Source organism: Diadema antillarum, unplaced genomic scaffold (genome assembly GCF_040938485.1).
Source record: "Diadema antillarum isolate AM-2024a unplaced genomic scaffold, OU_Dant_1.0 seq00001422_RagTag, whole genome shotgun sequence".
NCBI classification, from domain to species: Eukaryota; Metazoa; Echinodermata; class Echinoidea; order Diadematoida; family Diadematidae; genus Diadema; species Diadema antillarum.
In genome coordinates, this window is record NW_027272174.1 from 1 (window position 1) to 20,469 (window position 20,469).

A 20,469-nucleotide genomic window follows, 5' to 3' on the forward strand; every position below is an offset into this window, starting at 1 on the left:
GGAGAATGGAATAATGATTAATGCGAGCGAGCGAAGAGAGCGAGCTGAAAATTTGACATTTTACAGTACAAAAACTGCCGTTTGTAGCTATATTTTCGCTTTGGAAATTAAGGGGGCGCATCGGGCGAAAACTGCTGGCAATTACTGGCAGCAACATCAGGAGAATGGAATAATGATTAAATGCGAGCGAGCAATGCGAGCGAGCGAAGCGAGCGAGCTTGAAAATTTTGACATTTTGTATACAGTCAAAAACTACCGTTTGTATATAGCTATATTTTTCGCTGTGGAAATTAAGGGGGGGGGGGGCGCACCGGGCGAAAACTGCTGGCAATTACTGGCAGCAACATCAGGAGAATGGAATAATGATTCGAGCGAGCGAAGAGAGCGAGCTTGAAAATTTTGACATTTTACAGTCCCAAACTGCGTTTGTAGCTATATTTTTCGCTTTGAAATTAAGGGGGGCGCACCGGCGAAAACTGCTGGCAATTACTGGCAGCAACATCAGGAGAATGAATAATGATTAAATGCGAGCGAGCGAAGTGAGCGAGCTTGAAAATTTTGACATTTTACAGTCCAAAAACTGCCGTTTGTAGCTATATTTTTTGCTTTGGAAATTAAGGGGGGCGCACCGGGCGAAAACTGCTGGCAATTACTGGCAGCAACATCAGGAGAATGGAATAATGATTAAATGCGAGCGAGCGAAGTGAGCGAGCTTGAAAATTTTGACATTTTACAGTCCAAAAACTGCCGTTGTAGCTATATTTTTCGCTGTGGAAATTAAGGGGGGGGGGGGCGCACCGGGCGAAAACTGCTGGCAATTACTGGCAGCAACATCAGGAGAATGGAATAATGATTAAATGCGAGCGAGCGAAGAGAGCGAGCTTGAAAATTTTGACATTTTACAGTCCCAAAACTGCCGTTTGTAGCTATATTTTTCGCTTTGGAAATTAGGGGGCGCACCGGGCGAAACTGCTGGCAATTACTGGCAGCAACATCAGGAGAACGGAATAATGATTAAATGCGAGCGAGCGAAGTGAGCGAGCTTGAAAATTTTGACATTTTACAGTCCAAAAACTGCCGTTTGTAGCTATATTTTTCGCTGTGGAAATTAAGGGGGGGGGGGCGCACCGGGCGAAAACTGCTGGCAATTACTGGCAGCAACATCAGGAGAATGGAATAATGATTAAATGCGAGCGAGCGAGGAGAGCGAGCTTGAAAATTTTGACATTTTACAATCCCCAAACTGCCGTTTGTAGTTATATTTTTCGCTTTGGAAATTAAGGGGGCGCATCGGGCGAAAACTACTGGCAATTACTGGCAGCAACCTCAGGAGAATGAATAATGATTAAATGCGAGCGAGCGAAGCGAGCGAGCTTGAAAATTTTGACATTTTACAGTCCCAAAACTGCCGTTTGTAGATAAATTTTTCGCTTTGGAAATTAAGGGGGGCGCACTGGGCGCAACTGCTGTCAGTCACTATCAGCAACATCAGGAGAATGGCATAGCGGTTAAAATTTAAATGCGAGCGAGTTGAAAATTTTGACATTTTACACTCCAAAAACTGCCGTTTGTAGCTATATTTTTCGCTTTTGTTCGTCCCACTTTATCGGGAACCATGGCACCCCCCCCCCCCCCCCATTGACGCCTCTGCATATGAGGGGGCTTTTGTTAAGTAAAGATCTGCTGCACACTTTTTGATAAATTAGGGAAATATACGTCAATGTCAAAATTGTACAAAGTTTATCGAAAGGGATCCTGTATAGCGGAGCTTTTGCATGTTTATGATTGCAATACAACGATCTGGTGCAGAGTTCTGGCATTTTTTCGACAATTTTCCATTAAGAAAGTTCGAGATTGTGTGTGTGTTACAACAAATGCCCCTTTGCCCCCCCCCCCCATAGATTCGACGCCCCTGATCTTCCCTGGGTATACCGATAGATGTATCCTGACTGAGTCATTAGTCACTGTCGTTTCTCAGGAATGATTCAGGAAATGGAGGGGGTTCAATTATGGCGATATAGTTTTGTGTTTGTTTGTTTGTTTGTTTTCGTACATATTTTGCAGATGGTCCCCAGTTACTCGCGCATGTTTAGGCCTTCATGTAGGCCTATATTGACGTTGTCAACTTCTGGGCCATACCTTACAGTGTATGTCAATGTTTACTTTCTTCGCGAGCGAGCGAAGCGAGCGAGCGCTTGAGAAAATTATGTATACAGTTTTCCTACAAGATATAATACTGTTCAGCTCTGTTACCTGTCTGAAGGCCGGCGTATACAAACGTCATGCAATATGCCAAAATTGATATAATCACATTTCTGCTTCCTCCATTTTTTCCCCTCAAAATTCAGGGGGGGGGGGATGATTGTACAGGCCATCCCCCCTCCTCCATTTCAGGGGGGGGGGGATATATCCCCCCCATCCCCCCCGGGATTTACGCCCATGCTCTGTACTATATTATAAGTGTTTTCTTAGTATCTCGCAAAAAGCTAAAAACCCTATTCTCATCTCCACCAATACTGTATTCCATCCCTTTTTAACAGATTGCTCAGAAAAGCGGCTGCATCGAACCCGATCATCAAAGGCACAATATTGCACCTGTGGAATTCTCTTGTGCATCAACAGAAAACTGACAATGGTATTGTCAGTGAATAAGTTCAGCAAGGTGGAACTCCATCTCTAAACCTCCTCGGTGTACTGACAAAATGTGTAATTTGTACAGTCAAACCTGTCTAGTTTTTTTTTTCTCTCTCGTGTGCCCGCTACAGACAGGTGGTCGCTAAGACAGATTTTACTGTACATCATTAAAGGACAAGTTCACCTTCATAGACATGTGGGTTGAGTGAATGCAGCAATATTAGTAGAGCACATCATTGAGAGTTTGAGCAAAATCGGACAATCCGTTCAAAAGTTATGAATTTTTGAATTTTCTGCTTACTCAAGGCTGGATGAGAAGACTACTATAGCTTGTGATGTCACATGAGTACAACGATATAAAGAAAGAATAAAGAATTCTACTAATATTGCTGCATTCACTCAATCCACATGTATATGAAGGTGGACTTGTCCTTTAAAGGTCAGCGGTATCCGACGCAGAACGATTAGGCCTATCTGATATAAGAATGACCATCATCGTTGTGTCCTCTTCAAAGTGGCAGCAAGTCTCCACTGTCTTCAGAATTGTGGTATGCATGTACAGTAAAATTTGTCTAAGCAACCACCTGTCTGTAGTGGGCACCTGCTGTAAACGGTCACTAAAACAATTCCCTCTGAGTGAAATAAAACCTATGTCTATATCCATAACGGCCACTTTTTTCGTCTCCCTTGGGCATTGGCCGGCCGCTATAGACAGGTTTCAGGGGCGGATCCCGGAATTCCGTAAAGAGGGGCACGTTTACAAAATCAAATGGGGGGTGCACGCACCACTCCCCCATTTTTTCATTTTATTTCTTTTGTTTCAACAAAAAATAAAGGGGGGGGGGCGTGCGCCGGTTGCGATCCTCCCTGGATCCGCCCCTGGGTTTGACTGTACAATGTACTTTCCAACAGACTCAGGCCATGCTCAGGCTCAGCACGTCTTACACCCATCCGATCCATCAACGCATCCAGCAAAAATCGATCCTACAAAAAGTGTAGGGTCTGTTACACACATCATAGTGGGCGAATCTTTTAGCCACCCCGTGGTTACGTGCGGAGTCACGCCGTGGCCGTCTGCATCGTACGCAGAGGAAGTAGAAGAGTTTAGCAGTAGTAATCCTTTCGCTATCAAGTCAGTGCAGACAGTGAACTTGTGTGAATATAGCTTGATGTAATATTCTGCGGGCTATCTTTACAACGAGACGTAGCGATTTAAAGGACCAAGTTCAAAATGAGAGACAACGAAAGATGGGAGATAGGGCTGGCCAGATAACACCACCGCCTCCTCCAGTACCAGTGACCCGGTGCTCCGCCGCCTTCCTCGCCCCGGCGCCCCGGCGCTCCGGGCCTTTAGACAACAGCGCGGCGCGTGAATGCACACAAGGCTCCACATGTACGGGCGTCGGTCGAGAGATGCCCTACTCATTTCATGTCAGTCCCTATCATTGCTTTTGATGGGTCCATGAGCACGATATCTTGGTTTGACAGTCTAACTCAGCCAGTGTGATTAAACATACACCAATAACCAGTTAAAGTTGTAACACGACACCATTGTTTTGCTTGACATGGCATCAGGTCTTGAGGTAGTCGGAAAAGTCATTCTTCACAGCTCTGCAAACGTGACTTTGTCAGATGAAAGTTTGTGGCCGACAATGTGTTTGATCACGGTGAAAGTTCCATGAATGCTGATACACCACAAGTTGGGGTGTGGTCTGTGCTTTATTGAAAGAAGAAGATAAACATGCACAGATTGTTTATTTGTAGCAAACTGTAGGCATTTTGGACTCCATTGGAGCGATAAAATTGGAATTTCGAGTTGTGTGTTGGGTGGGCATGCGAGAGCTCCGCATCACTGGGTACTCAACAAAATAAACGAATGGCTCTCCGTGCTGTGTGGATCATCCCTCTCCCAGGGAATGGACCAAAAGCAGTTGTATTTTCAAGGTGTGTTCACAACATGCAAAGTTGATCTTTATGTCTTTTTTGGAATGTACGACTATGTACAGTAAGCAAATAATTAACGTTGGTGAAGGTGATGGGACAAACTATCACTTCCGAGGCGATCTGGATGTAGCTATCTTTACGAAGCGCAGCTGAGGAAAGATAGCGTACACATTCATATCGCCGAGGAAGTGATAGTTTGTCTCATTGCCTGAAACTAAAAGGTGAGTATTTGCTTTATATTCCACATCTATAATTTGCTCCGAAATAAAAGTGCATTGCACTGTGGTCTATCACTTGACCCAAGTCAAATGATAGACCACAGTGCAATGCACTTTTATTTCGCGCGTACTCAAAATTGTAAGTTATATCACGCGTTAGGACTGTGTGGACTAAAAGATCAGCGAAACAAAATGACTATCATCATAGAGTGTAACGAACTTTTCTTCTCAGGTGATGTGATGGGCAAAACTATGCTTTATCACGTGATCAGCTCTTGACCAATCTTATAGATTCTTAGTATGTATGCACTCTTATATACACTTTATATCTTCTTTTAATAAATGCTGGGAAAATTTCTTACTTTTTGTCTGAAATGGGAAAATACTCATACCTCAATTTGTTACTGTGATGGGTCTTGATTGTGAGTTTGATGAATTGTGATATTTTCTCACATTTCCTCATTTGAAAAATATAACTCTGCGATGTATGATATCCATGGATGTTTACAGGAAATATTCCACAGTGGAGAGGAGGGCAAGGATTTTTGCAGCCAGCCAAGAAAATGGTGACTTTGTGAGAGTGCCGAATGAGGAAGTTCTCTACCAAAATGTGTTGGATGAGCTGGGTTTCAACTATCCCTCTAACAAGGTAGGCAAGCAAGCATCATGCTTCGGTCAGCTTTTGGACTTTTCTTTCATTTTTGTTACAAACTTCAGTTGTTACCATCTGATCTAGTGTGTCAGTTTGTTATGGCTTTTGCAAGAATTAGAATTCCCCAAATGCCAATTTTTTTTTTGCCTTGGTTATGTTTTTTTTTTTTTTTTTTTTGGGGGGGGGGGGGAGGAGTACATTTTAAGTATAAAAGTAAGCAATGATATTGGTAGATTGATATAGATGAAAGATAGCATTAAGCAGTGATACTGGTACACTGTACGGAGTTTAATTGCAAGTGTTCACCTGTGTCTGTCTATTATGACATTGTATTATGATGTTGGGTAAGGACCAGTCACATGTCCATTCTGTGGCTTCTTCATCCTGCCCCTGACAGTTTATAGCCTCACGAGACAGCTGTGACAAAGCCTTCCAGAAGCCTGTCTTTGAGGTGACAACAAAGGAGGGGAAGCTCTGGCCTGTCATAATGGTCGAGAAGGTGAGAACTTGAGAAGGGACGAGATTGCCAGTGAATACATAATTATGCTTCTTAACATTTGTACCCTAAAGGCCGTGTCACACCAGCCTTGCGTGCGACTTGCAAAGAACAATTTTGACTACCCGGAGGTCCCCGTAGATGATCCGCACATGACAGTACCTAGCATGTATCTCAAAAGTAGTCGCCCGGAGGTGCGCACGCATATTTTTTTACCCGCAACCGTGTTTAGGCCCTGTCACACCTTTCCGGGCAAGCTACTCGGGCTTGTTGCGTGTAGGGATTTTCTAGCATACCGGACATTCCTGAGGGCGGAAAAGGATTTGTGCGAGTCAGCGCATGTGTCTTACTTGCTGGACGCATTATATTTGCGAGTATACTGTGTGAACTTTGTACCAGTCGCGTGGGGGCTGATAACTCGGTGAAGGAATTCCTTTAATGGAATGGCTGAAATCTCACAGAATTTCATTATCTTGGCTGCATACGGGACTGCGAAGTACCTGCGTGGGAATTGCCTGGGAAGTACTGCTGCTAAGGGTCTCCTACTGGCGTTCTGCGTGGACCTCTACGGGCATTCCCGCGACTCACCCGGAAAAAGTTTTGGTCATGCTCAAAACTTGGCTGCGGTTAAATCGGACTTGCGTGAGCACCTCCAGGCAACTATGCGCTAGATACTGTCAGGTGCGGACCAACTGCGGAGAGCTCCGGGGAGTAAATTTGTTTCCCCGCAAGTCAAGCCGCAGAAGTTCCCCCATACGGTATGACAAGGCATGAATGAAAATTGCAAACATTCTTGTTCGCCCGCTGAAAATCTACTACGTGCTGGAAACTACCTCCTCGCCACAAGCCCGCGTAGCTTGCCCGGAATGGTGGACACGGCCTTTATGAATAAATGAGCATGTATATACCTTTCCACTTGACTTTTGATGTTTAGTGAAATCTAGTCCATTGACAGGTAAAACACTACAGCTTGAGAGTGATAACTGTCAATGTATTTACTATTAGTGATTGTCTAGGAAGTGATTGGTAAGAAATCAATTTAAAATTAAGAGCATTCATAAAACTCATGCAGGTGGACAGCATGTGGTGGTGGATTCTGAATGATTGAAATCCTTGTATTGAGACACTACCCCCAGCCTGAAGAATGCAAAGAACCAACTGAGCATGCCTGTAGACTTAAAATTTGCCTTCTCAGTTATGTTCAAGGATTGTACTTGTAAAAGCTTCAATCACCCTTGTAGCCTTCCATTCTATGGGGGCCGGGGGAGGGGAGGGGGAGGGGAGGTATGTAGGGATGTACTGGTAGGACATTTCCTTCCCTTTGTGTGTTTGTATGTTAACACAGAAAAATCAAGAAGTAACCCTTGGGTACATAATTATTCAGACAATCATTTATCCCATTTTGATATGCACTTGAACTTTGCTTTTGCGTCTTCTTACTCAATTGAAGTTTGTGTGTAGAATTGATGTTTATCAATGAGCTGGCATCATATTTGATACCGGGTAGCCTTTTCCTATGTCAGCACACACATGTTGTCCATGAAAGCTCTTTTCTTCTTCCTTTCTGAATATTTTGCAGTATGGATTCCTGTTCTGCTGCTTGCCACTTGTTGAATCGTCAACATCTGCAAGGCCACCACTCATTGATATGTAAGTTTTTGATTTCAAGGAAAGAAATCAAAAGTAGTACTATGCCATGACATCATTCCTATTCTGTGATATGGTGATAACCTTCATATGATGATGGTTTATATATATATAGAACCACTTTTTACCCAAGCCCTGATTTTGTTCTCGGAAACCAGCATGGATGTTTGTTATTGAGCTTCCCGTCTGTTTCACAGTGACCCTGTGGAAGGCATCACCATAATGCTAAAAGCTTCTTTTTAGACCACAAGTTTTGTTTTGAAATATTATTATAATGATGAATTTATAGTGAGAAGAAACATGAAGCATGGATATATTATTGAAAAGAAGTTAACTTTTTATTATCATTTGTTTTATTATGCTAATTGTGCAGGAATACATTTGTCGTCATTTCATTTACTGCAGACCTGGTGTCTCCGTAGGCTTCTCTTTGCTCTATCAACTGGCAGACATCTTGGGTTCTCTTCCAAGGAACATAGATGTGGTAATGCAGCCATCTTTGTTTTGAAAAAAAAAACAAAAACCCACAAATATCAACTGCTTAACTTTTGAAAAGGTCTTTAGGTTGTCATTTATTGATTGAATGCTTATTTTGAATGAAATAATGTTTTTTTTCTTGTGAATTGCTAAACATGTTTATCTTAATTACAGGTGATGTTTTTTGTTATTGTATGTGGCCTATTCTGCCATAATTTTTATGTATAAAGAGTTTTCATTCATTCGGAGAGAAAATGTCAATGGCGGTCGCTACAGAGCAGCGCCCTTTCCGTATAATTTAATATAAGTTTAATGACTTCCCAAGATTCTCTTCAGACTACACTAGGTATCCAATGAAAGAAATGTTTAGCTTCAAATCATATTGGCAAACATACACTGTAAGCCTACTGTTACCATTTTGGCAGAAATTGGTCTAAGCTATAATGATTTATAATTTTATCAATTTATTTTTGACTGCTTGTTAGGTTGCTTGGTTTATACATGCGTATGTTATCATCACTAAATGAGGAAATCATAATATTGATTGTTCTGCAGGATTGGAAAAAAAAAAAGAAATCTCTTATCTGCAATTGTTGACAGTATTGCTGTTAGGGCATATGATTTTAATACCAAATGTATTACATGCATTATAAGAGATCTTGTTTTGTTTTGTGTGTGTGTGTTTTTTTTTTGTTTTTTTTTTAGTGCCATAATGAAGTTAACACTTTGAATCTTTGTGATTAGCAGTTATGGAAACATGTTATACTAATGAACATGCAAATAATGGTGCGATTCTTCAAAGATTTACATATGAAATTGATGTGGGGTCTCTGCAGCTGTGAATGTTTTTCTCTTTGCAGACCCATCCTAAACTCCAAGAGTTGAACAACTTCCTGAGCCAGGCTGCTCCCTTCGGTACTGTAGTAGATTCCAATCCCACCACAGTAAAAGCTGCAGTCAGTGGCAGGGTATGCAGCCAAGCCATCTCTGCACATTCAAAGGTAAGTTGGTTGCCACTCGTGTTCACTATCTTCGGAAACTATAATCTTTGCGACTTTCAGACAACTGGGAATGGGATTGAATGAGTTGGAGAGTTGCATTAATTGGCCTCTAAAGAAGCAATTGAATGTTCACATTCAAGCAACTTACATACCAATGCCGTCACACATTGTCATTTAGTCGACAGTCATACTTCAGGTTAAGATGCACAGTGATCCAGCAGACATCTTGTTCGCTTAGCAAAGTGTTAACAAAAATTGTTAGAAAAGTTTGAAATTAAGTTTTAGTTCTGATGGACTTCAGGTTATGCGCTCCTGACATGTCTCTGAAAAGTAATCCTTGGTGGTGTTATCAACATTCTTCTTCAACTTAGCAACCAGCATGGCGCCCAGTTGTCCCAAAGAGTAAACCTCTGCTTCACTTTGCCATCACAGAGGAGATTAGAGCTGTCTTGTACAACAGAGATGACGTTGACGATGTGTACCAGTTGTTTGGTGCTATCACGTGCAAGGTAAATATCACTGGATAATTGCTACTCACCATTCAGTGCTGCATACTTAAATTAGTGTATGACAATGTGACAGTGAAATATATGATTTTGAAATGACACTATTCTTCTCATTTTCAGCATTTTACAGTGATTAATTACAGAGACTCCAACCCCAAGCACCTTCTGATCTGGAGATTTTCCCGCCCGACACCCCTAGCAAATGGGAGACTGCAAGTTGATGTGTGCGAAGCGCGAAGTTCCTAGGGTTCTAGATGTTCTCTGGTGCTAATAAGGCTTATTTTGTCGACATACGATAGCAATAAGTAAGAAATCCTTTCCACCGGGAGACACAGAGCCAGGGCGGGAGAAATCAAATCTCAAACGGGAGAATGGGAGATTTTGCAAAAATTGACTTTCGGCGGGAGATCTCCCGTCGAAAACAGGAGAGTTGGAGTCTCTGTAATTATAGTGTACCAACAGTTTGTTGTAATACTCAGTGTGTCGGAGATACCATCATAACTCAGAAATTAGCCAGGAACTAGTTCATCACCAAAACCTAGGGACCCCATTTAGGGAGAATGTTGCAAACGATACCAAGAATCAAAATTGCATGAGCCACTTTTGTTGGTGGAGTAAGCAACGGTGAATTGGTCGATCTGTTAACCTTTTGAGGACTGACTGATTTTGCTACAACACGCATTTCCCATAGACACCTGCTCGAGTAAACTTGGGACTCGTCCTCAAAGGGTTAAATTTGGAATACTTATACTTCAATACAGGCTGAACTGGAAGGTGCCATGCCAGAGGTGACAGTCAACCTGACAGTTCCCCAGGACTCCAACCCCATCGAGAACCTCGTCATACACCCTTGTGTTGCAGCATCAGATCCCCTGAATGTCCAGCCAGGTCAGTAGGACAATTTGCTTGTGCAAAAAGAAAACACTCCACTCACAGTGTGAGAGAGTTGGCTTTTTAATGTATGCTTGTGTCAAGTACAGAGTATGAAAAGCAAATTCGTGATGCGCATTTAGTAACTAATAGTGAAACCATGTGATTATTCAATAAGAATATTCAATCTGTTTGTGGGTCTGCAAGTGTAAACATTGTGTAAAGAGAAAGAGATAGATGGTGGGGGGGGGGGGGGGGGGGAGAGGGGAGGGGAGGAACATTCCACTAATTTCCAGGGACAAGCTGTCTGTGGATTTCTACCATCCCCACAGGAGTGGAAACGTCTGCTAATAAGCCAAGGAATCAGTTACACTATCTTCCAATATAACCAGGTGCCTAAATTAGCAGATACAATGCTAAATGTATTCTGCGCACAACTTATGTCTACAATTGTACATGCACGGCACAAAGAGTGTTACCCCTCTATTTCAAGTGTGCAATATGTCTGTGTGTGTCTGTGTGTGTAATAATATGCACAAGAGAATCCTCCAAGAGCAGTTGTGGGAAGTATTTTTCAATCTTCTTGTAATGGACAAATCAAATAAGGGATAAAATGACAGTTTTACCAGCAAAATCCTCCTTTACGCATGAAATTTTATTATGTGTTTCTGAAGTTCAGCTTGCTGTATACAGTGACTTGTGCCATAGATATGCATGTTAAAATATCCATACTTGGAAAAAATCTTCTAACAATAACGAAATCTTGTATCTGTGTTGTAACGATGATCGCCCGTATCATGTTTTTCGTCCATACTTGCAGGTGAACTCGCATCAACCGTGCGCAAGTTTCACTTCAATCCTCCTGCCGAGATGTTCATCCTCTGCCACTACACAGCCACTGCTCCAAAAGAGTCCTCCAGCATGACCTCGCCAGCATCAACTTCTCGACCAGGATCTGTTTCCATGGCAAGATCTGCCACGCCCACTTCCATCACAAGGTCGACAAACTATTCATACAGGGATATACCCCAGGAGACACCCACAAGAGGGATGACAATCCGTGAAATCACGCCGACTTCGGACAGGTCAGCATCACCCACTCCTTCTCAGTTGTCGTTCCAGTCCATGGCCACGCCTTCTGAACTGCCAATCAAGGTGGCGTATGAAATGACAGGTGACGAACAGGAAGTGGAAGTGAAGGTCAAGGTGAAGCTCAGTGGCAATGTCAGGAATTTCTTTGAATACCTGGAGGTACAAATTCCATTTTTCAACAGGTAAGAACCTCTCTGAGCTTTATATATGAGAATGATATTTGAGTCATGTTGATAACTCTTGCATTTGTTTGTTCCCCCAAAAAAACTTTGAGTGGCTTGATTGCTAGAATGTTGTTTTGTTTTGTTGTTTTTATAACTATCAAAACCTTTTGAGGTATCCTAATGAAACTTGGCATGTATGTGTATTAGGGGGTGAAGTTGTGCCTATCAACTTTTGGGTGCACATGCTCAAGGTCAAAGGTCAAAAGGTCAAGGTCAAATACATAAACTTTCACTATTTCCATCATATCTATTCAATGCCTGAAGATATTTTCTTGAAACTTAGTGTATACATGTATTACCCAATTAAAATTCTCTGGTGAAAGTTTGGGTCATGAGGTCAAAGGTCAAAGGTCAAAAGGTCAAGTAAAATATTAAAACTTCACCTTTTTTCTTTGTACCTTGAAAATTGTTCAAGGTCTCTTCATGGAACATAGTATATATACATGTACTGACTGGCAGTGATTATCTAGAGAATTTAGGGTTCATGGGTTCAAAGGTCAGGGGTCAAGGGTCAAGGGCAACACTTCAAAATTTTACTAAATACAGTCAAACTCGGATACCTCGAATTCGTCGGGACTGAAGAAAATGGTTCGACGTACGCGAATTTCGAGGTACGCGTACGTCGAATTTTCTTCGACTTATCCGATGTTTATCGCTGTTCAACGTTTATCGATGTTCAACATGGTGTCTGTTATAGTGCCTACTGATTGTTTGCATGCTTGTCAATTTGAATTGAATCAACTTTTATATGAATGAATTGAGTGAAAATCGGAAATGAAATCAAATTTCAGAAATAAAGATTTTGGTGGCCCGATCGCGCCACCAAAAAAAAAGTCGGATGTTTGCCTTTACTTTTCAAAATGAACAGCGGTAACAATCGGCTACGTAAGATGCTAAAATAAATGTCAGAGTTTTGCGTTTAATTGTGGAAATGAATGACGGTAATATTCGACTCGGTATGATACTAAAATAAATGTCGGATGTTTGCTCATACTTTTGGAAATGAATAACGATAAGACTCAGCTCCGTATGGTGCTAAAACTAATGTTACATATTTGATTTTGCGTTCGGAAATGAATAAGGATAACATTCGGCTCCGGAAGACGCTGAAATAAATGTCGAATTTTTGCTATGACGTTCGGAAATGAAAAACAATAACATTCAACTCCGTACGATGGTTAAATAAATGTCGGATGTTTCGTTATACTTTTGAAAGTAAATAGCAATAGCATTCGGCTCCGGAAGATGCTAAAATAGATGTCAGATGATCGTTTTTATGTTCGGAAGAAAATAGCAGTAATATTCTGCTCCATCATGTCCATATGATGCTAAAATAACTGTCTGATGTTTGCTTTTAAATTTCGAAATGAATAACAGTAACATTCAGCTGCGTTTAATGGTAAAATCAATGTTTGATGTTTGCTTTGACGTTCGGATAAGAGTAACAATAATATTCAACTCCTGACAATGATGAAATAAATGCTGGATGTTTGCTTTTATGTTCGAAAGTAAATTGCAATAACATTTAGCTCCGGAAGATGCTAAAATAAATGTCGAATGTTTGCTTTGATGTTCTGAAGTGAATAACAATAATATTCAACTCCGTACGCTGATAAAATAAATGCCGGATGTGTGCTTTTACGTTCGAAAGTAAATGTCAATAGCATTCAGCTCCGGAAGATGCTAAAATACATGTCGAATGATTGCTTTTACGTTTGGCATGTTTGGAAGTGAACAGCAGTAACATTCTGCCCCATACGATGATAAAAAAAATATTGGATATTTGCTACGGTACATTTCAAAATAAATATCAGTAACATTCAGCTATACGTTTCATAGTCCAAAATGTCTGATGTCTGCCTTGATGTTCAAAAATGAAAAACAGTAACATTCGGCTCCGTGCGATGATAAAATAATTGTCAGATGATTCATTTCACTTTCGGAAGTGGACAGCAGTAACATTCGGCTCCGTTCGATAATGAAATAAATGTCGGATGTTTGAAATGAATAACGGTAATATTCTGCTCCGTACGATGCAAAAATAAATAACAGATTGTTGCTTTAACATTTGGAAATGATTAATGGTATTAATCCGCTCAGTTAGATGCTAAAACAAATAGCGGATGTTTGCTTTCACGTTTGGAAATGGATTAGAATAGTATTCAGCTCCGTAAGATTCTAAAATGAATGTCGGTTGTTTGCTTTTACATTTAAAAATGAATAACGGTAACTTTCGGCTTTTTACAATGCTAAAACAAATGTCGGATGCTAACAAATGTCAGCAAATGCTCCCATTTTCTCATTTCAAACGTAAGTTTTGACCTCCTCAATATATGGGCATCAACTTTTATAATAATATCTACGCCTATTTGTCAAATCTTTAAACACAGAGTAAGATGATTGAATTTTCTATTCATTTGTTTTAGACATGGACATCTGTATCACTTCAATAATGCTTAATATTAATTTGTCTACGTTTAGTAGGACCGATTTAGTTTTTCTAATGTTTTTCCTGAATTTTTTTTTTTTGTCACCAGATTTTACTTTCGACCACCAGAAAATAAAAATCAATGATATTGGTGGCCCGATAAAACTTAGTGCGGAGCCCTGTGTATTCTATTGTTCATTGCGATCGGCCTATACTTCCAGATTTTCATAATCGCATTGCTGGAAAAAAAAAAGTTTCAGTGCTTGCGTTCTCGGGGAAGTAAACTTTGTGAAAGGCAAAAAAAAAAATAGTTTAAAAAAAGGCACTACGAGGTAGATTGATGTTTTGACAGTGGATCGTGATTAATGGCAAAGATATTACTGTCAACGTAAGCAGGTGCGCCCCGACGGTTGAGAAATCTACGCGCACGGTATGACTGTCTCGATCAAAAATGAAAACACAGTGGTTAAAGAAAAGCAAATGATGGGCAGCGCGTAGTGCTATATCGTAAAGCACTCCATTGGCACGGGTGCTATGTGCATACCATGCTACGTGTGTTGGTAGGTGTTGGGGATTTTTCTTGTCAGCTGTGTATCGGGTATTTCTTCTTGGGCGCGCGATTGTTCTGGTCTCAGAATATTCACAATCGAGTGTGAAAACATGTGACATGTCTTCGCTGTCCACGCGCGCTTAATCGGAGATGCTGAGTGATGTTTACAATTTCGATTCGAGCAACATGCTGGGAAAAACAATAAGTTAATTAAGATCGGGACATTAGATTTCCCTTCGAGGTAACCGAACTTCGAGTTATCTTTTTCGAGCTACGCGAATTTTAATACACGGAAACTCCATAGGAACAATCGGGACTTTCATTTTGCCCCCGAGGTAAGTGATATTCGGCTTATCCGACGTCGAGGTATCCGAGTTTGACTGTATGTCCCTCATGTTTATGCAATGCCAGCAGGATTATTATTTTTTAACACTAGATGTATGCATGTTTAACCTAATAGAGATTCTCTTGAAAGTTTTTTTTCTTTTGTTTTTGCCTCAAAGGTCAAAAGGTCAAAGATCAAGTGAAAGTGCTGAACTAAGTTTTTCCTCCATATCTCGGAGGTGGCTCAAGTTATCTTGACATGTACTACATATTTATGCATCTTCTGCCTGACAGTGATTATCTTATGAATTTTAGGGTCAAAGGCCAGATGAAAATGGTAACAATTTACTATTCAATACAGAAATTGCACTTTTTCTCCATACCTTGAAAATTACTCAATGCATAAACGTATGAATGGGTCAAAGTCAAGTTAAAGTCCGTAAATCCCAAATACATGCTCTCCTATTCATCCAATTAAACCTAGGTCAAGGAAGGTGAGCATTCAACACATTTGTGACAAACTTGTCATTTTAACATTTTGCCAATTTTGTGACAATGTAATCACACATTGCCCACTTGTACTATTTAGACCGATTAGGAGAATCATGCATTATGGCGGAGGCATACCAGTCACCATAGCGACATTTCTAGTTTCAATGTGATTTCTTGCCTGGTATATTCATATGGTAATAATAATTATAATAATTAGTAATAATAGTTGACAGTGCTTATATAGTGTATAACACAAAGTGATAATGTGCAATGGATACCATTTTTGGAAAAAGAAGTCCTTTGCACATTTTATGGGACATTTCTTAGAGCAGTTCATGGACAGTGTAACATTTAGATCAAATTCAGTTTTATGCCCCTTATAGGATTTGATTTGGGCAGTCAATGTTTTTTCTATGATGGACAAGAAAAACAGTCATAACAACTTTTTTAGTAGATGTTGATGGCCAAAAAATGATACCTGAAAAATAGACAATAGAACACTTCTTGCATACACTGCATTCAATATTACATGTATGCTTAGAACCATGGTATTTGACTGTTTATGTAAAAATATCACATATTGCAAGAATCAAAGTACCTTGTTTTTTCCCCCATCATACATTTGTCCAACTGTCTTCACCTTACAGGGGTGTGGTCATAGGAGTGGATGTCAACCCAAGCATAGGGAGTGTAGTCTTGTCTCAAGACAGGCACACATTGGCCTGGAACCTGGGCCAAAAGCTGCCTTCCCGCACGCTGGAGGCCAGTCTCAAGGCCAGTGTCCAGTTTGGATCTCGGGATGAGCTGGACAAGAAGGACTCTTTCTGCGTGGGACTGAATACCTATGTATTAGTGAGTAGGATGTCAGACATAATGGACTGATCTTTAGAATTATAGGCCTACACACTGGATAGGAAAGAGTTGATTGGACCAGACCGTAGCGTACACTAAGGGATGGTTCTTGAGCGTATGGTTCTTGAGCTGCAACAACAGGATCTGAAAGTCGGGCAAGGACAATTTTCTGAAAATTATATATTATTCCCTTTCTCTTCCAGTTCAATTTCATATATAACACAACTCATAAAAGTACTTGGTTTCGGAGATATTGATGATTGTATTAGCGCATGTCAAGTGGTTTAGGAAATCAGAGTTTCGAGAAAACGGCCTTCAAAGTTTCCTTCCTACACTATCATGATCAAGGGGAGGCAAGACAGTTTTCACCGCCTGACAATAGAAGGTAGGCTCCGAGCAACCTCCGCGATGTTCATTTAAGCTTAGCGCCAGTGGTCTATGCATCAGTAACCAGGGTGCAACACACTGACCAATAATATCACTCCCTTGTTGCTAGGGGCGGAGTGTAGCTGGGGCGCTAAATCCAAATCTTCGTATACATTCCTGTTCCGTTGAAAGTCGGAAAATCATGGCCCAGAAAAATGCTAATTTCTTGCCTTTCCTTTGATCATTTAACTTCGAAATTTCGGCAGATGATAGACAATACATCAGACTACAAAATTATGCCAAAAACAGAAATCTAATCGTTTCGACCGATTTTGATGATCTGACTTAAAACCTGATTTTCTCAGCTCATCTGTCAGCGACTGTAGGATCCTTTTGTTGTGGTGGGTCACATATCCATTGTGAGCACTGAGCAAGGATTTTGCAGGGTCTTTGACTTTCTTTCATGAAGGACATAGTCATGACATTTTAAAAGCTGAGTTACTTAGTGTTTAAAACTTGCCAACAGCCATTGAGAATCACATACTACAGACAACTTGGACAGGAGCTAACTCAAGCTTAGTGGATAAAACACTGTCCTGCATGTAATGCAAGTTTCCAACATCAGTGTTGAATGATTACTTCTGTATGCCATATGAAAGTAACTGTGAATATCAATTTTAATTTTTAAACTAAGTCTCACAAGACTGATGACATCCAGACATTTTAATGAAATTTTATAGAAATTTGCCCTGTGATGATCCACCATGTTTGCTGCGATTATGAAGAATATGAAAGTTGATTGCACCTAGGACTCTCAATATGTTATTGTGTTGTTTCTCCACAGGTCTACTTCAAAATTTCTGACTACACACACAGCGGATGTAAAGTGGATGTGAAGTCAGTGCAGGTCCAACCAAGCTCAAAAGCCAAGGTGACAGCAGGTAAGCCAAAATGTCCACTCTGGGACAACTGGATCGTGCTACCCAAAGATCTGGTCAACTGCCCATCTGCTGACCAGTTTATATAAGGGGTCCAGCACATACAACTCTACTATGAGATGAGCTATTTTGTCTTGCACCCGAGTATTTTGTAGATACAGTAAACCTCGGATAAGTCGACGTCGAGTGAGTCGAAAATCACTTAACTCGAAGCAAAATGAAAAGTCCCGATTTTTCCCTATGTATTTTCTCTAAGAAATATTTGGATAAGCCGAAGTACGAGAGTCGAATTTCGGCTGTGTCGAAGTAAAACATTCAGTCCCTTTTGTACAAAATACACGTAGTTTACATCACTTGAGCCGAAGAAGATTTGACTGGCATTCTCATTTTAAGAGGAGAACAAAAAAAAAAATCGGCATGTCGCAAACTCCGTCCCTGACCTGCTGCAGGTAAGCATGCACACTCACCGTACCGCTCCGCACGCATGTCGAATACATACACATGTATACATGTATACACACAGCACATCGATCCATACTTTATCCATACACACAGCACATCCATACTTTATCCATGTCAAGCCAGAACTCCTTGGTCAACCAATCGCTGCTTTGATATTCTAGTGACAGGCCAAGTGGGCGGAGCTTGTTTGTGCGTGCCCCGGCTGTTCAATGGAGGTGGGATGGGCCTGGGAGAGTGTTTGTCTCAGGGTAGATTGACAGAGACGGCTACCTATGTTGCACCATTGCATGGACATAGCACATGCACATTACCACATTAGCGCAGACATTCTCAGAACTACGTTTAACTACTAGTATTGATACAAATTCCATGTTCAATTTAGAACAAAATAAGAACATTATCTTCAAGAACAGACAAATTTGAATGCAAACACACACCCGCACGCACACACAAACACACACACACACACGCATGCATGCAAATGTACTATAATACATGTACTAAACTGTGAGTCGAAAAAAAATCGACTCTCGCGAGAGTCGAAGTTCACTTAAGTCGACGCATTTTTCTCAGTCCCGAGAGCTTCGACTCATGCGAGGTTTACTGTATTTTGATATGGCATGGCATGCAGTACACTAGGCCTGAAAATCAGTATCTCATACACCATGAGGTGGACTACACTGTCCAAGAAGAAGCTCTTGATTTATTCTCATGAAGTAGGCCTGCATTTTTCTCTCTTTAGCTGATTATCACAATCATCTTTAGATTTCTATAGAACATTGTAAAAATAATGTCAGTAAGATTAGTTTAAGTTGTAACTGCACAAAGTACAGAACACAAGTTCTGTACTTTGAAACATTTTATAATACACCTGTCACTTCATGCATCATTTGTGTAATATTGTGTCTTTCGACTCTTTCTTCATTTAATCCACAGTTCGCGAGTTCATGACCATGGAATACAAGGTGTGGAACTCACAGGGAGATGTACTATCTTGCCTTCCCCCAGTACATCAGGAAACATGACTCTCCGCACTCCTTTCTCTCTGGCATTCCACAAGACAAACTGTAATCCCCAGATGTCTGGCACAGTTCGGCTCTGGATCACAGCATAGCATCATTTACTTGATTCTATTTGATCTGGCTATTTGAGTCATTGGTGTGAAAGCCACAAACATAATACAGGGGAAACTCGGTATAACGAACACTGCTATAACGAGATATCTGTTATTACGAGGAAATTTTCCCGGTCCCAAATTTCCTTCCACACAAGTCTATGTAAAATGCTACTCTTATAGCGAGATCGGCTATAACGAAATAACTGCTATAACGAGATAAAATCTGTGACTTCCAAACAAAGAAAAACATAACCAATCAAACCCGTTATAGCGAGGTAAAGCAAAATGTCTTTGGGTAAAGCTTTACTTCGCCTGTGCTATCACCTTCCGAGATTGTAAAGCTCGATGCGCCAAAATCTGTCTTGTACACACATATTTTCTTCAGTTCACTCTACAGCTAGCACCGCATGTTGTTACGTGTATGTGTGTGTGCGCGCGCTCACTGATACAGTTCATGCAGAAAATGTGGTGGGACTGCCATTTGTATAGGCCCAGATGACATCATCATGACGTTTAGCAGGTGTGAAGCAATCTGATGCTGTGATTGGCTTTCTACGTAGGGAATTCCCCATCTTCGCACACACATGCAGTCATAATGTACATAGGCCCTACAGAATGTGTCACATACACACACAGCATTGAGCAGGCCATATTCCACACACAACACACACCCATACCATAACCACATACCAATCCACAGACTATCTTGACGCAATCGTAAGCTATATAAATTTACAAATTCAAACATCTACAATTAATAAGAAACACATTCTTGATATTGGATTTCATTGGCGAAAAACATCTTCCCCATAAAGGTGAGTAATTTCCTCACACACATTATCAAGTTATCAGTATTGATTGAAAGATGGGTAGTCCCACATGTGCAAATTAATGTCTTTATGTTATGCTTTCTTTTATGCCTACTGATATAACGAGATATCGGCTATAACGAGGAAAATGACTCGGTCCCGACCATCTCGTTATATCGAGTTTCCACTGTAATATAAACTCAAGCACCCACCACACAGTAGAGCATGCCCAGTACATCTTTCAGAAAAGAGCAGTACTGACTGCTGCCTACATCTTCACCAGTTGTAACTTGGAGAACAAACTTGTTTTGTGATTTATGATCAATGTTACATGATAATTGACACAGGTCTTCACAACAGACAGCAAGTG

General features: G+C 40.8%; 1 protein-coding gene across 1 annotated transcript; it reads left to right on the top strand.

Annotated features, from left to right (window-relative positions):
* Window positions 1–4,143: 4,143 nt before the first annotated feature.
* Window positions 4,144–19,198, top strand: LOC139709262 (AP-5 complex subunit mu-1-like). Its single transcript, XM_071621212.1, has 12 exons — window positions 4,144–4,578; window positions 5,307–5,445; window positions 5,846–5,947; window positions 7,524–7,594; window positions 7,997–8,075; window positions 8,929–9,069; window positions 9,441–9,578; window positions 10,337–10,463; window positions 11,266–11,719; window positions 16,203–16,407; window positions 17,618–17,714; window positions 19,110–19,198. Exons 1-12 carry the CDS (start codon window positions 4,511–4,513, stop codon window positions 19,196–19,198), a joined length of 1,710 nt encoding a protein of 569 aa, XP_071477313.1. The 5' UTR covers window positions 4,144–4,510.
* Window positions 19,199–20,469: the final 1,271 nt, after the last annotated feature.